We start from the raw sequence: 16,002 nt of genomic DNA, 5'->3' as shown, positions 1-16,002 counted from the left end.
CTCTTGAAGCTGTGGGGACAGGCTATGGGGTCTCTGCTGCCACCTCCAGGGCGCTGCTGGCCTCGTCTGCGTCCCCTTGCCATCACAGCCTGACCCTGTCCCTGCAAGGTACACGGCCCCCCCACACCTATCTTCACCTCAAAGCACCCCCATCATGCCATCACCCTGGGGACACCCCTCCAAGGGTACAACGTCGTGCCCCCTGTAATAGGGATTTGGGGACGCAGCCGGGGAAGGTGACCCCCCACCCGGCACCCCTTACCTCAGGGACACTCTGTGGGGAGGGGGGAGCCTGCCAGCGGGCAGCCCATTTCCAGGCGTCATTAAAGAGCAATTAGCTGGAAATTAAGCTGAGAACAAGTATTGATTAGCTCATTAAGGCTGGGGGAGCGGGAGGGATTGCTGCCGCTCGCCCTCATTATGGGCAAGGTTAAAGCCTGTGGTTGGGCGGCTCATTAACAATGCCAGGGAGCAATCGATGCCCCCCATCCCCGCCGACCCTGACAGCCCCAGCACTGCGACCTGTGGGATAGGACCGTGTCACTAGGGTGGCAGCGGTGCCACCTGCAGCGTGTCACCATCCATAGCTCCACATCTGCTGCTCCCAGAGCAGCACGAGCTGTCCCTGCACAGGTTGGGGGGGGGGGGGGGGAGAAGTGTCATCATTATTTTTATTTTCTTTGCTCTGCCCTGGAAATATATTGTATTCTCAGCTAATCCCGTTCAATTACACCACAATAAAACACATAATAAAAACGTAATTCATTTTTCCTGAGCGCTCTCTCTCTCCCCGCGTCTTGGCAAGCTATTAAAAATTTGTCTTCATTTTTCTGGCAAGAGCCTTGTACCTTTTCATCTTTAATTTATGAGAGCAGAACAGCAATTGACAAGCCCTTATTGCACGGCGAGGGGCTGCATTATTTATAAGCTGCCGATGGCTGGCTCGGGGGAGATATGTGCAATATGCCGGGGCTGGGGGGAGTGGGGGCTGCTCCTGCATCCCTAATGGGTGCTGTGTGCTCTGTGCTGAGCATCCATCCCATAGTGTCCCCATGGCAGCCCCCAGCCCCTTTCCATGGCATGGGCAGCGGTAAGCAAGGGACTTCTCTCTGCTTTTGTATAAACAAACCTGCCTTTATTATTTGGTAGATACAGGTATGGAGTATGTATTACAAAAATAACCAGAGGAAACAACGATGTGCTTAAAGCCATATGAGAAGGTCCATGGAGGAAGCCACGCAGGAGCTGAGCCTTGAGCAAAGGCTGCATTAAAGGGAATAAAATGGGGACTGCTGAGATTAAAATGTGCCATTTGCTCCGGGGAAAGCCAGATTACAGCCCTGGATCAGCACAGAGCAGAGCGCACGGGGAGCTGCGCACGCACACCCAGGCTGGAGCGGCCTCCTCCACTGCACTGTATATCTCATAGTGCTCAGCCCTGGCTTCTGGGAGGTTGTGTTCTCTGGATGCCATGCCCAAGGGTGGGAGCATCCATCTGAGGCTCTAGCCTGGGGGATGCCATGGGACACAGCCTGAACACAGCCACATACACACTGGGTATGGGAAACACGCAGGATGGAGACGCCTGGTAGGACATGGGTCAGAGCTTGCAGGGACACCAGCAGCACAGCCACCCCATGATATTGCCCAAGGTCCCTGCAATGTGTAGCACCGCAGGAGGATGGCAGCAGCACACGAGGTGCCTTTGTTCCTACCCTCATGAAGCACCGCATGCCCAGTGCCCAGACCTGCTGCCAGTAGCCTTGTGCCACCAGGGAAATATCCCCTCCTCCTGGCACCGGGCTGATGGCCCCCAGGACAGCCCCATGAAGGGATGGGAGAGCAGCAAAGCACAGCTCAGGGGAGGTGCTAGGATGGGAGCCCGCTGGGTTTGGGGGCTCAGCTATACCCAAGCACCTGGGGACAGGAGGCGGCCACAGGGCAGCAGCTGCATCCTTGGGACGCTCTGAGCTCAGCGACGCAGCGGCCTTGTGCTCACAGCCCCTTGTTGAAGTAGACAGTGTGCAGCTGCGGGTCCACCTCCCGGATCTGAGCTTGGACGCTGGGCTCCAGGCGGCTCACCTGCATCGAGCTGCCAAGAGACATGGAGCGTTGGGGGGGCATTTGCAAGCTTTTGGCTTGAAAGGAGCAAAAGCACCTCCAGAGAGCTGGGCAAAATGCCCATCCTTACCTCTTCTGTGGGAAGAGTGCGCAGCACAGCGGGGTTGCAAACACCAAGCTGCATGGAGAAGACAAGGAGAGCAGTGGGGGCAGCCAGGAGATGAGGAGGGGCCCTCCCAGCCCCAGACCTCAGTCCCCAGTGTGGGGCCAACAAGGATGCTGAGGCATCATCTGTCCTACCAAGTGCAAACCCGTTCCTGGCACAGGGCATCACCCTCATCCCACCTCCCTGGGACTCACCCTGGGGTCACTTACCAGAGTCCAACCAGGCCAACCTGCAGGGGAGCGTTCAGGTACGGGTACCGCTGTAGGGGACAGTTTGGTGTCAGTGGGATAGGCAGGTGCTGTTCCCATGCAGGGTTCCAGCACAGTGCTAGTGGGCTATCCCTACACCCACTCTCCTGCCCCTGTACCTTCAGGAAGGCTCTTTTCTCCAGCACATTCATGATCACCGGGGGGATGGCTGGGGCAAAAGAAAAGGAAATGAGCTCCATGGAACCTGACTCACATGGCCAGGGCTGGGGCTGCGCACTTACCCATGGCCGGGGCTGCCATCCCGATGCGGGACACCACCACCTGGAAGATGGCCTTCTGAGCAGCTGCCGTGGACTCACCCAGGCGGTTCCCATTCTCATCTGTGATGGGGATTCCCACTTTGAGCTCCCTGTAAGGACAGCAGGGATGAAGGGGGACAGAGGCACAGCAAGCAGGGAGGTCGGTGTCCCTCCAGGTCCCCCACCTGTGCACTATGTGATACGCTGGGGCTCTTGGCTGGACTCCATGTGTGCACCCAGGGATTAACTCACAGCTCTTGGGACAAAATCAGGAGCTGGTACCCCCAAACCAGCCTTTTGGTGTTTGGGGCCCCAAAAAGCTTCTGCAGAGCACAGGCACCGCTCCCCACAATGTCCCCATGTCTCCCCCTGCAGCTGGGCACCCACCTCTGCCTCATCAGCGGGATGTTGATGCAGTTGGCAGCAGCCACAGCCGCAAAAGGCACGTAGCGCCCGATGATGGCCGGCAGGTGCTGGGAGGGGAGCAGGGAGCAGGTCACTGAGAGGCTCTGGGGACACAGCTGGCTGTCCCCAAACACCTGGAACACCCTTACCTTGGTGAGGGACTTGAGCCCCAGCGCCGTAACAACTGCACCGCCGGTCGCGCTCACGTAGGCCGTCCCCAGCTGGCTGCAAAGGCAGGAGCTGACACCCACGTCCCACCACCCCACGGACAAATGTCCCACCATGCCGGGAAAACTCACCTGGGGGTGATGGGGGCATCCCCGCTGCGGTTGGTGTAGTTAACGATGGCGTTGAAGGACTGATTGACCCACTGCCAAAACACCACAGCCGGCGTGGTCCTACGGGCACCGGCATCATTGGGGGGCGTCCATGGCAGGGGGGGACACAGGCAACCGGGGGTGCTGGGGATGGGGAGGGGGCCAGTACCTATAGAATGTCAGCATGCAGCCGGTGATGGTCATGTTCATGGGCACCTGGGCCGACATGCGCCCGATGAGCAGCATCTTCTCGCCCGTGTCGGGGTGGAAGGCGGAATCATAGATGTACTTGGCACGCCATAGCTCATCCTCGGTCAGCCCCGGGGGCACCGTGCCCGCCCTGTGGGATGTGCACAGCTGCGGCACAGATCCCACCGCTGTCCCGCGCGCGGGTGGGACCCCCCCGTGTCCCGTACCTGTAGGCCAGCACCAGGCGACGCGCCTCATCCAGGGCTGCCCCCGACAGCAGCAGGTTGCGGGGGTCGGTGACGGTGAAGAAGTGCTTGGCTCGGCCCTGGAACGTGCTCTGGTCCCAGCGGGGCTCGCGGATGTCGATGGTGCTGGGCAGCGTGGGGGGCATCCTCTGCGAAGGGGAGGGGGGGCACGGGAGGATGCGGTGTCACGAAGCCCCAGAGCCGCCCTCCGGAAAAGCCCCGCGCCGGCCCCGCTCCCACCCGTCGCGCAGCCGCTTCCGGGGCTCGGCAGCTCGGACCTCTATCCCCGCCACCCCCCGGGTGACCCCCCCGATCCCCTCTCCCGGCTGGCACTCACGGCTCAGGACAGCGCCCGCTCGGCTCCGCACCGCTCCGCCCCGATGACGTCCGCGCCCGTCACGGGGCCGCCTCACGCCGGGGGTGGGGGGATGGCGGAGGCCGCGGCAGAGGCGGCTGAGGCTGAGCGGGGCCATCTGCGCCATGCGGAGCTACGTGCGGCGCGGCACGGCCACGGGGCGGGGGGCGCGCGTGGGGATGAACGCGGGCCGGTCCTGCGTGGGAGAGCTCAGGCGGTCGCGGTCACGTGGGCGCGGTCACGTGGGCGGGCGCGGTCACGCGTGTGTGTGCGTGTGTATATGCGCATTTGGGCGTGCTTCCGCGCGCCCACGCGTGGCACAGCGCCCGTATGCGCGGCAGCCGGGAACGAGCCGCCTCGTGCACACGGCCGTATCTCTTCGCGCGCGCGTGGGCTGCGGGCCTCCAATCAGGAGCGCCGTCGGGACTCCGGCCCGCCCGGCTGCCCGGCGCCTCCCTCTCCCCCCGTTGCCGCGCATCACCTGAAACCGGCGCGGTGTCGGGTTCGCGCGGCCGGCGCCAGCCCTGCCGGTGGTTACGGCCGGCCCCGGGGCGGGGGGATGGGGCGACACCGGATGGCACCGTTCGGGCCGGGAGAGGGGCAGCCCCACGCCCCATCTCGTGCCTCAGTCCTCCCGTGCGCGGCGTTTGGCTCCGCGCGCGGCCCCGCGGGGGGGCTCATCCCACGGGAGGGGGAGGGTGTGACACGGAGCTCCCCCCGCGCCCAGCGCCAGCCCTGGCCACCTGAGTGACGGCTCCCACTGCCGGCACACCGCCGGGACAGCCAATCTCCGCTTGCACCGACGGGCGGGAGGCGGTGCTGCTGACCCCCTCCCCCCCCGCGTCCTCTCCATCCCCCCCGCGCCGAGCGGTGTCTCTTTCGCAGGTGGCACCATGGGGACAGGTGAGGAGGGCACGGGGAGGGGGGACGGGGGTGGCATGGGGACCCCAGCGCCGAGCGCCCCGTCGGGGAAGAACGCCGCTGGAGCGCGGAGGGGTGGCCCTCGGGAGGGGGGGCTGCCGGGCTGCAGGGACACCGCGGAGGGGACGCACGCAAAGAAGACATCACTTATTTATGGAGGTCAGGCCGGGGCGAGCTGGGGGCGCCGGGAAAATCCCCCCCCGCGCCCTTCCCCCGGGAACGGGGATATTCGTGGGGTTGTGGGAGGGGGGGGGCTCCGTGCAAATCCGCATCTTCCTGAGGCTGAGGTCCCCGCATTGCCACCGGCGATCCCGCTGGGATGCGGCAAGTCGCGGCATCTGGGAAGCAGGGGAGGTCACACCGTGCCGCTCGCTGTCCCCCCCACAGGCTGTGCCTCCGGGACCCTTCCTGCTGCCCCCCAGCCGGCCCCAGCGCTGCGCTGCTGAGGATCGCGCCCCAACCTGGGCATGTGCTGCGGGACGGTGCCACGGTTTCCCCCGGCTGGCGGGCAGCCCCAGCCCCGTGAGCACCTGGCGAGCCGCGGTTATACCGCTCGGCCGCCGCCATGGCCCAAGGCTGGGAGGACACAGAGATGACGGCGGCCGGGCGGTCGCGGAGCTCCAGCAGCGAGGTCAGCCTGGCGCCTCGCTGCCTGCTCAGCAAGCAGAGCCGCCTGCTCAACGGGGTCACCCGCAGCGCCCGCGCCACGTCCCCCATGGGGCGCGTCATCCTCATCAACTCCCCTATCGAAGGTATGTGGGCGCCCAAACGGACAGCTGTCCCTGCCTAGGGATCGCTGTATCCCCCAGCAAGAGTCTGAGCGGTGACACGTCTGTCCCTGCAGCCAGCAGCAATGAGAGCGATGTCATCAATGCCATCACGGTGGAGAAGAGCACAGATGGCAAGCTGGGCTTTAGTGTCCGTGGTGGCTCCGAGCACGGGCTGGGCATCTTCGTGAGCAAAGTAGAAGAGGGCAGCGCTGCCGGTAGGTGGCACCGAGCAAGGGACAGATACATGCCACCAGGACACTGGGGAGCTGTCAGGGACATGGTGCCATGGTGGTGACACTGACCTTCATGTCATCACCTGCACCCACCTTGTGCTGCTTGTTCCCACCAGGTTGGGATGAGACTGGGGATATAGGGGAGGGAGCAGATCAACCTTCTTGGGAATAGATCAACCCACTTTGGGACGGGTCAACCTGCTTGGGGACAGGGCACCCAGCAAGGTCAGTGGTTTTAGGTCAGGTGCCCAACTGAGCTGCTCACCCCTTGCAGAGCAGGCTGGGCTGTGCGTGGGGGACAAGATCACGGAGGTGAACAGTGTGAGCCTAGAGAACATCACCATGAGCAGTGCCGTCAAGGTCCTCACTGGCAACAACCGCCTCCGCATGGTGGTCCGGCGGATGGGCCGTGTGCCGGGCATCAAGTTCTCCAAGGAGAAGACAGCCTGGTGAGCAGGACACCCCAAACCGAATCCCGTGGAATGGGGAGACTCAGTGGGGGATGCTGGATGGCAAGTAGGGGCCCAGAGGTGGGAGACTCTCACTCTACTGAGTGATATCAGTGTCCCACTGGGTGACAAGAAATGCCTCCCCCCAATGCTGTGTCCATGCCCCAGGGTGGATGTGGTGAACAGGCGCCTGGTGGTGGAGAAGAGTGGCTCAACACCATCAGAAAGTGGCTCTGAGGATGGTCTGCGGCGCATTGTCCACCTCTACACCACCTCTGACGATTACTGCCTGGGCTTCAATATCCGCGGAGGTCGGGAGTTCGGCCTTGGCATCTATGTCTCCAAGTATGGCTGCTCGTGTGTCCTCATTTTGGGGGGCATCAGGGGGACGCAGCACTCAGTTTCTACTGTGACCATTCTGGAGCTGAGCTTACCTCCCTGACTGATGCTGGGACATCACCATGTTGGGTGTTGGGGCATCACCACGTTGGGTGCTGGGGTATCACCAGGTTGGGTGTCGGGATTCCACTATGCTGGGTGTTGGGGCATCGACACATTGGATGCTGGGGCACCAAGACTTTTGATGATGGAACACAGGGCTGTCTGGAGAGAATGTTAGGGGCTCTGTCTCCAACCTGTCCCTCTGTCACCTAGGGTCGACCCCGGGGGGCTGGCGGAGCAGAATGGCATTCGGGTGGGCGACCAAGTCCTTGCAGCCAACGGAGTCAAGTTCGAAGACATAAGCCATAGCAAGGCAGTGGAGGTGCTCAAGGGGCAGACCCACATCATGCTTACCATCAAGGTACCCGTGTCCAGCCCTGTGGGGTTAGTGAGCCCCCATGTTGGCACAGTCCCAGCACATCCCAGTTCCCGGGGGGGTTAGCATGGCCGTGGGCCGCTTGGGTTTCATGGCTGGTGGGAGGGGGATGCATTATTCATGGCTGGCACCCGGATCGGGTTCGGCCGGCACGCGCTGACCCCTCATCTTTTCCTTGTGTGTAGGAGACCGGCCGCTTCCCTGCCTACAAGGAGCTGGTGGCCGAGTACTGCTGGCTGAGCCGCTGTAAGGACTGTGTCACTTGGGTACTGGGGGGACAGATGGTGGGACTAGGACGCTCAGTGCCAAGATGTCCAGAGGGTCCCAGTGGGGAGGGAGAAGGTCTGTATGCCATGGGGTCATGTGTCCTCTGTCCTGGAAGGGAACATGTGCCACGGCCAGCATTTTTGCTGTCCCAGTCATCCCCATCCCTGCAGGGGACGTGAAATCCTGAGGGACATAAAGATCTCTGTGCCATGCCCTGCAGCCCTGTGTTCCCATATTCCCCCCTCCCTTCGCAATACTAGGAGCCTGCCGTCCTGTGGCCCTATGGTCCCCATGTCCCTGTCCTTGAGGAATGTGAAACTCCTGTGTTCCCTGCTGAGCCACCCCATGTCCCCCTGGTGTGCCACCGTGTCTCCACTGGTGTGTCACTGCCTGTCCCTGCCATGCCTTACAGTGACCAACGGGCAGCTGCAGCAGCTATCTCAGACCTCGGAGACCAGCTCCTCCATCTCCTCCTACTCCTCGGGACCACCACCAGGGACAGTGAACGGGCTGGGGACAGTGACCCCTGGGCCACCCACCCGCACAGTGGACGTGGCCATCTCCACAGAGGACGGGCCGCGGCGGGGCTGGGCACGGGATCGTGCTGAACGGGCCATGCAGACTGAACCAGCCACCGAGGGGCTGCAGGAAACGCGGCGTACAGTGCGGCCCCCAGAGCTGCTGCGGGACACGGCCATCCGAGGCCAGGGCGCCCGCGAGCCCCCCGGCACCCACCCACGCCGCACCTTCTCCCACTCCCCCAAAACGGCGCTGCTGTTGGCACTGAGCCGGCCCCGGCAGCCCATCACACGTTCCCAGAGTGACCTCACTGTGGCTGGTATGAGTTCAGCACTGATAGCCCCCAGCCCCAAACCCTATTTGAGATGTCCGCCCTGGTGCATCCCAACCTCCCGCTCTGTTCCCAGAGGAGAAGCGGAAGAAGAAGCCGGAGGGACAGGGGTCACGGGGGGCTCCTCCCGGGCTGCACCGTTCCAAGACCCTCGTCAACCTTTTCTTCAAGGGTGGCCGCACCAGCAGCCAGATCTGGGCACCCCCCAGCCCTGAGCCCCCCAGCACTGAGCGCTGGGCACGCACCAAGTCCCCAGGGCGTCCTGATGGGGACAGAGGTACTGGGGTGGGGCTAGGGGCCAGGCACAGAGCTCCGCTGATGGGAGACGGGGCTTTGGGGTGGGGGTCCCTGTGTATGCAATTTCACCGCTGCCCCAGTTGCTCACCCATCTCCATCTCCCTTGCAGTAGGTGCTGTGCAGAAGTTTGTCATCCGGAGCCTCAAGCGGGGTAATGGGGGTGGTTGTGGGGGGGTCTTGCATGGTGTGGCCAAGTAAGGGGTGGGCACCGGCGGTCCCCATTTCCAGTGCTTTGTGTGTGACTTTGGCATGGATCAAGCCTGCATATGGGTTTGGGGCTGGTATAGGGCAATGGGCACAGGCTATCCCTGCCTCACTGGCCACCCTCTGCTCTGTCCCCCAGAGAAAAGCCGCCGTGGCCCCATCCCAGCCCCGTTCTGCAGCCCAGGCACCCCACAGCCTGACGGTGGTGATCCCGAGGCACGGCTTACACTTATCCAGGACACAGCAGCACGGCTGCTCAGCCCCGATGAGGTGACGGCCGTGCTCCGCCACTGCACTCGGGTACGGCACCATGTGCATCACTGGGAGGTAAACTGGGGTATGGGTTTGGGGCTGACACCCACTCCATGCCTGCAGTACCTGCATGAGGGCGGTGTGGAGGACCTGGTGCGGCCGTTGCTCGCTATCCTGGACAGGCCCGAGAAGGTGCTGCTGCTGCGGGACGTCAGGTGGGCACATGGGTGCCACTGGGATGGATTGGAGCCCTGCGCTCTGCTCATACCACAGTTTGAGCACCGTTTGTCCTTACAGGAGTGTGGTGGCCCCCACAGACCTGGGACGTTTCGACAGCATGGTGATGCCGCTGGAGCTGGAGGCTTTTGATGCCCTCAAGAGCCGCTCAGGTAGAGCCCAGCATGGAGCTGGGGGGCAGAGTGGGAGGTCACCATGCTGACCCCACTGTTCCTCTCCTGCAGTGCGCTCGCCTGCCCTGCGCCCAGCCCACCATGATGTCCCCCCCAAGCGACACCTCATCACGCCTGTGCCTGGTATGTGCCCTAGGACTGGGCAATTTGGGGTGAGAGGCTCTAAAGGAAGGAGGGTTTACTCCAGAAAGAGGGGTTCTGGGGTCCGATGGGGTGGGCCCCTCTTCTGAGCCCCTCTCACTGCAGATTACCGCGGAGGTTTCCTGCTGAAGCCAGCGGGGGCCCCCGAACCAGAGGAAGTCGAGGGGCTGCTGCAGAGCCCAGCCCGACCACGGGCCTCCCCAAGTCCTCGCCGGCTGCACCCCCGCACCTACACCCCACTCCCTGACGTGCCAGTGGATGCCTACACCTACACCAGTGGTCCCCCGCCCACCCCTAGCCCCAGGCCCCCCAACTGGCTGCTGGCTGAGCCCCCGCACAGCCCCCAGCCCCAGGATGGGCGCTGCTCGGTGTCGGTGAAGCCCCGGAGAGGACGGGCTCCCCTCACACTGGGAGGGGAGAGGGGTGCTGTGCCACTCGCCAATGGCCCCAGGGAGGAAGAGGAGGAAGAAGAGCGGCTGCTGACTGTCACCTTGTCCAAGCTGAAGCATTCGCTGGGTGAGTGAGGGCCTTATGGGCACCAGCACCTTTGGGATGGTTGGGACTCCCTTAACAAGGGACGGTTAAGCACCTGGACAAAACATTGAGCTCTGCCAGTTGCAGTTGCTTAGGACCTAGCGACAGAGTAGAGAGAGGCCATGCAGCCCATGGATGGGGGTGCCATGATGGTCCCCATGTCAGGTCTGAAGGCACCGTGGTTCCATTGCAGGGATCAGCATCTCTGGTGGTATTGAGTCACGGGCACAACCGATGGTGAAGATTGAGAAGATCTTCCCTGGGGGGGCCGCTTTCCTCAGCGGAGTCCTCAAGGTAGGGGGCAGCTCTGGGGGACCTAGCCCCTCATCTCTTCATCACTGAGCCCTCCTGCAGTGCATCTCATACCTTTCCTCCCGGCACCAGGCAGGGCATGAACTGGTGTCGGTAGACGGGGAGAGCCTGCAGAACGTCACGCACCAGCGTGCCGTGGACATCATCCGCCAGGCCTACCGCAACAAAGCCAAGGAGCCCATGGAGCTGGTGGTGCGGGTACCTGCTGCCCCCCCGGAGTGACACCGCACCTCCCCAGAAGCCATCCCACACCCCCATGGAGCTGGCTCGTTCTGCATCGAGTTGCAGCCGGTCTCAGCCAGCAGGGACAAAGGGACCCATGTGCACAGAGGGGCAGCCCAATATGGGACTGAGATGGAGGCGTGTTTGGAATTAGGGAGGAAGGCAGACAGTCCTGACCCTGCTACAGATACATGGACACTGCCCTGAAAAACACAGCCAGGGGCTTGTCTTTAATCAGTGTATCCGTGTGGTAAGAGGGCAAGCCAGGCTCTGGAAGTGGGACACAACAGAAATAAAAGTACAAAAATATAATGCCCCCTGGCAGCCAGGGGCGAGCAAGCCAGAGCTGGGCACAGCCAGACTCTTCCTTTGGTTTGACCCGCGGGCACACAGCCTGTCCCCATCCCTGGTGTCCCCATGCTGGTGTGCAGTGCTGGCTCCTGGCACCAAGCCCCTCTCCCCACACCGAGCAGGCTGGGAATCACGGGGGCATGGCTGGGCTTTCTGGGGAGGGGAGACACAGGGACAAGGGCACGGGGAAGGCACTAAGGGCAATGTGCCCCATGGTAGGGGTGAGGAGACCATGGCCTGGCAGAGTGTGAGTAAGGGGGGAGGAGGTGTTTTTTGGCAGGTCCTATAAAAATAGAGTTATTTAAAATGGCACAGAAATGACTCCCCTGACAAACACACTTGGGAAGGTGGGGGGAAGGCTGGCATGAGCAAGGACATGGCACACTGTCCCTGTGGGAAGTGGCTGTGTGACAGTGCTGGGAGGGATGTGAGGGAGGTAACAACGCACCCTCCCCAAGGTGACCCTGGCTGAAGTCAGCACACTAATCCCTGGCTGCTAAGAGGATCAGCAGGAACCAGCTCTGGGACATGGCACCCCCTCGGCCCCACAGCTCACAGGCACCCCCTGCCCCGGTGCAGCCACCACGACCTCAATCTACACCGCGACGCTGGGGAGGGGGCAGCACCTGAGGTCCCTGGTGCACCCTCCCAGTGCATAGCAGTGGCGAACGGGAACTCCTGCTCTCAGCCCCACAGCTCCCAAAATCCCAGGGGCTAGGGCAGGCAGTGTCTCAGATCTCGGTGGCCGTGATCTCCTCGAAGGGCAGATCGGGGCCGGGGGTCTCGCAGGGCTCCATCGGGGGCTCCTCTCCCTGCAGCCGGAGGTGTTGCAGCCGCTGCTCCAGGCGCCGGTTGCGGCGGTACATCTGGATGTAGTTGTACTGCAGCTGCTTCTGGTAGCGGATCACCCTCTCCTTCTCTCCCTGCCACGTGCTGCGCTCCTGCTCGAAGGCGTCCCGCTGCTCCTGCCCGCGCCGCCGCTCCAGGGCCACCTCTGCCCGCAGCCGCTCCAGCTGCCGCTGCAGCCCCGCCATGCCCCGCGGCTCCTCGCCGGGCTCGGGGCAGCCCTCGCTGGGCTGAGGGCAGCGTCCCCAAGCGGCGTCCCGCAGCCCGGCCACCTCCTGCTCCAGACGGCCCGCTTTGGCACGGAACAGGTCAGCCTCGCTCTTGCGTCGCTGCAGTTCATTGGCGCACACCTCGAGCTCCAGCGCCTTCAGCCGGGCGGCCTCCTGCAGCCCCCGCGCCTGCTGCTCACCTGCCTGCAGCTCGGCCCGCGCCTCGCGCAGCTGCGCTCGCAGCACCAGCAGTTCTGTACCGCGCTGCGCCAGTTCTGCCTGCGACTCCTTCAGCTGCTGCTTCAGCAGTGAGATCTCGCCTGACTTCTGGCACACCTATGGACAGTGGATGCTCAGGCACTGGCCATGGCCCCATCCTGCCCCCCAAGAAACAGGGACACCACGGTTGTCCCCAGTATGGCTCACCTCCCACTTGGTCTCCTCCAGCCGTGGCCCCAGCTCGGTGTGCTCCCGCTGGAAGGATGCACAGCGGCGCTCCAGAAGCTCCCGCTCCTGCAGCAGCTGAGCAAAGTCCTCCTGCAGCTGCTTCTTCTCCTGCTGCAGCTGCAGCACCTGGAGCTGCAGGACCTGCTGCCCACGCTGCGCCTGCTGGGCCGCCTGTCGCACCTGGGCCGCACAGCGCTGCCGCAAGCCTTCCAGCTCTTGCTCACAGCGACGCTGCTTCTCTTCGTACACCTGGGCACAGGTGCATGTTGAGATAGGACATTCCACACCACCACCTCCATGTCTCCCCAGGTTGGCATCTAGAGCCTCCACGGGGTTCCCCAGACACACCACTGCATGCACAACCCAAAACCCACACGATGGGGCCATATGGGCACCCCCACCCCTGAGAGCTCCCCTGGTTCTCCACACCCTTGAAGGCTTCTTACCTGGCAGATGGCCACCTCATTCTCATCCAGGCTGTCCCGCAGCTGCTGCAGCTCGGCCTCCCTCTCCCGCAGCTTGTCCTCCAGCTCACGCACCAGCAGGACGTCCTCACCTGGCAGCGGCGAACGCTCACAGGAGCCACTCTCAGAGGAGGGCCGGCCCCGGCCACTCAGCGAGCCCGTGCTTTTGCTGGAGGATGAGCGCCCACTGTCCGAGTTGGAAGGGCCGGCTGGTGGGCGGTAGCCACCTGAGGGCTCAGGGTGGCTGTGAGGGGTGGCTGGGAGGTTGCCAGGCTCAGTATGCTGGCTGCAGCCTGTGCTGTAGGTGGGCAGGCTGGACAGAGAGTTGCGTCCCGAGTCCGAGAGCGTGCCTGAGTGGCTGCTGGCGCGGCAGCTCAGTGAGCCAGGCTTCTCGGCCCCGGTGGTCCCCAGAAGGTGAGTGAGGCTCACCTGGCTCTCTGACAGCACTGCAACCCCTGGACGTACCCCCTGGTTGGCTGGCCCTGGAGCAGTCCTGATTTTGGGTACCACCGGCTTGAATGCCATGGGGCGAATCAGGGTCTTCTCCACATTCTGAAAGGGGAATGAGGAGAGAGTGGGGTCTGAGAAACATGCACTCTCCAGAGGTGGCCTGGCAGAGGCTAGGGATGCTGCCAGAGCACCAGGAAGTAACCACACCAATTCTGCTCCCACCCAACACCTCAAGGTGTTCCAGCTCTGAAGAAGATGACCACTAGATGCCCTCTGCTCCATGCAGCAGTTTCAGAGAGACTCCCACACACAAATGGCCACTGCTGACTCAAGGAAGAGAGCAACAGGAGCACAGAGATGACCACCACCCAAAGGGACACGGACCATGTGTTCTCTCCTTGCATGCACCAGCACCTCTCCCCAAGCCCAGCAGCCCCAGTGTGGCACAGGGCGCTGAGCAGATCCCCCAGCACCGCTCCCATCTTACCTCCTCTAGCTTGCCGGAGACGGGGACAAGCTTGGGGGGTGGCCCCCGGATGCCATCACTTGGGGCCTGTTCATCTCGCGCCTCATCTGAATCACTGCAGGGGCTGACAGGAGAGGCAGCCTCCAGCCACTCCCCATGGAAAACTTCGTTGGTGTAAGCATGGGCAGTGGCTGAGCACGGCTTCTTAGGGGGCAAAGTGTGGAGCAGGGGATCCGGGGGGCTAGCTCGCAGCAGCGTATCCTGCACACGGAAGGGACCCCCAGCACCAGCAGGCTGGCAGGAGCGATCGTGGCAGGGTCGGCTGGCTATCAGGCTGCCCACACTGCCCATGGTGCCGTGGGTGGGCAGCGGTGAGCGAGCAGCAGTGTGCAGCTGGACAGCTGCCTCAGGGGTGGCCTCGATGGAAACAGGCAGCGTCTGCACGATGGCCATGGCAGGGGGGCCCCCAGAGGGCAGGGGGGCAAGGGCAGCCTGTAAAAGAAAGGCAGCGTGGGGTCATCAAGCAGCAAACTCACTCATTCGTCCCATAGGATGCCAATGAGTACAAGACCCCCCATAATGGGGCAGGCGGATGTGGGATGGCTGCAAGAGATATGCTGGGCAGGAGGAGGTGTCGAGCAGAGCAGCATAAAGCTGGGATTAGCCGAAGAAGGGGGGGAGGCATGGAACACGCTAGGGACTCACGCAGCACCAGTGCTCCCTTGCAAGGCCCAAAGGAAGAGCTCCACGGAGAGCAGGGCAGCCCCACGCACTAAGCAGGGTCCCACTGCATGGCCGTTACCCGTGCCTTCTCTGCCCCACTGCTCCCGGACCTGCACCCCTGCCCTGCCCCACAGCGCTGCCCGCACTGCCTACCCCAGCTCCCGGCTCCACAGCCCTCAGGAAGTCCCAAACACCTCGCCCCGAAGCATCCTTCGCCCCGATTCCCCCCTCCCCCTCCCCGGTACCAACAGCACCCCACACCCCAATCCCCGTCCCCACACGCCTCTCTCCCACACTTCACGGTCCCCACACCGCCCCCGGCCCCAGTCCCCCGCGCCGGAGCACCGCAGCGCCGCGCTCCCCCCGTGCCGAGCCGGACCCACCCGGGCCGGGCCGCCCCACGATGCGCTCGGGCCGCCGGGCCGCCGCGCTCCGCCCGCCGCGCTGGCACCGCCCCGGGGCCGCCCCCCGCCTCCGCCGCCCCCAGCATCACCTCGGGGTGACGCCGGGCCCCCGCGCGGGGCGCCCCGCTTCTCACCTCTCCGGCCGCGGCCCATCCGTCCGGCGGGTCCCGGCCCGGCTCCGCCGCCCCCTGGGCCGGGAAAAGAAACAGACAACGGGGTCAGGGCCGCCCCCCTCCTCCCTCCCGCCCCTCCGAATTGCCCCGCGGGGCATCCGCGGGCCCCACCGGCCCGGCCCGGCCCGCGCTCACCCGCCGCCGCCGCCGCTCTCCCGCCGCTCCCCGCCGGCCCGGGCCGCGCCAGGCCCCGCCCGCCCCGCCGCCCCCGGCCCCCGGCCCCGCGGCGGACGGGAGGCGGCAGGGGGTTGCACTACGGCCGGGCCGCGGGGCAGCGACGGCCGCGAACGGCCCTCTGGGGGCGACCGGTTCCTCAACCCGCCCCCAGGCCCCGCGGGCGGCAGGGGGGGTCGCGCCCCGCTCACCTCCGCGTCCCCGTCCTCCGCCATGGGCCCGGCTCCCGTCCCGGCGGCCGCCGCCTTCTCCCGGCCCCACGCGTGTGGGGTGCGGGTGGTGAACCCGCGCGTGGGTGCCGTGGGGCGCGGTGGCGGGGAGGTGCCCGGCGCTGGGTCGGCGCTGGGGCGGGAGGTGTGTACGCGTGGGG

At 64.3% G+C, this 16,002-nt stretch overlaps 3 protein-coding genes across 7 annotated transcripts; 1 reads left to right on the top strand and 2 right to left on the bottom strand.

Moving 5' to 3' along the window:
- Nucleotides 1-1,113: 1,113 nt before the first annotated feature.
- Nucleotides 1,114-4,845, bottom strand: SFXN3 (sideroflexin 3). 2 transcript variants are annotated; one of them, XM_052677481.1, is made up of 11 exons: nt 4,728-4,845; nt 3,874-4,040; nt 3,627-3,797; nt 3,440-3,538; nt 3,290-3,365; nt 3,123-3,208; nt 2,718-2,845; nt 2,595-2,644; nt 2,437-2,486; nt 2,192-2,239; nt 1,114-2,092 (listed from the first exon to the last, which is right to left on the bottom strand). In XM_052677481.1, exons 2-11 carry the CDS (start codon nt 4,035-4,037, stop codon nt 1,996-1,998), a joined length of 969 nt encoding a protein of 322 aa, XP_052533441.1. In that variant the 5' UTR covers nt 4,038-4,040; nt 4,728-4,845; the 3' UTR covers nt 1,114-1,995. The 2 variants fall into 2 exon arrangements, with proteins under 2 accessions (XP_052533441.1, XP_052533440.1); XM_052677480.1 differs by lacking the exon at nt 4,728-4,845 and adding an exon at nt 4,229-4,420.
- Nucleotides 4,846-5,084: 239 nt separating this feature from the next.
- Nucleotides 5,085-11,069, top strand: PDZD7 (PDZ domain containing 7). Of its 4 annotated transcripts, none has more exons than XM_052677211.1 (16): nt 5,085-5,149; nt 5,555-5,919; nt 6,012-6,152; nt 6,445-6,619; nt 6,788-6,964; nt 7,274-7,421; nt 7,622-7,682; nt 8,116-8,541; nt 8,630-8,830; nt 9,194-9,354; nt 9,430-9,521; nt 9,604-9,695; nt 9,768-9,839; nt 9,963-10,373; nt 10,585-10,685; nt 10,776-11,069. In XM_052677211.1, exons 2-16 carry the CDS (start codon nt 5,733-5,735, stop codon nt 10,923-10,925), a joined length of 2,595 nt encoding a protein of 864 aa, XP_052533171.1. In that variant the 5' UTR covers nt 5,085-5,149; nt 5,555-5,732; the 3' UTR covers nt 10,926-11,069. The 4 variants fall into 4 exon arrangements, 3 of the variants coding, with proteins under 3 accessions (XP_052533171.1, XP_052533172.1, XP_052533170.1); XM_052677212.1 differs by lacking the exon at nt 5,085-5,149 and adding an exon at nt 8,960-9,001 and having other exon boundaries at nt 5,341-5,919; XM_052677210.1 differs by lacking the exon at nt 5,085-5,149 and having other exon boundaries at nt 5,342-5,919.
- Nucleotides 11,070-11,129: 60 nt separating this feature from the next.
- On the bottom strand, nt 11,130-15,526 carry LZTS2 (leucine zipper tumor suppressor 2). The gene is made up of 5 exons (XM_052677220.1): nt 15,420-15,526; nt 14,180-14,650; nt 13,225-13,794; nt 12,758-13,027; nt 11,130-12,667 (listed from the first exon to the last, which is right to left on the bottom strand). Exons 2-5 carry the CDS (start codon nt 14,609-14,611, stop codon nt 12,008-12,010), a joined length of 1,932 nt encoding a protein of 643 aa, XP_052533180.1. The 5' UTR covers nt 14,612-14,650; nt 15,420-15,526; the 3' UTR covers nt 11,130-12,007.
- Nucleotides 15,527-16,002: the final 476 nt, after the last annotated feature.

Source organism: Tympanuchus pallidicinctus, unplaced genomic scaffold, assembly GCF_026119805.1.
Source record: "Tympanuchus pallidicinctus isolate F22 unplaced genomic scaffold, pur_lepc_1.0 scaffold16, whole genome shotgun sequence".
In the NCBI taxonomy this organism is placed as follows: Eukaryota; Metazoa; Chordata; class Aves; order Galliformes; family Phasianidae; genus Tympanuchus; species Tympanuchus pallidicinctus.
This window is presented reverse-complemented; position numbering and strand designations above follow the sequence as displayed.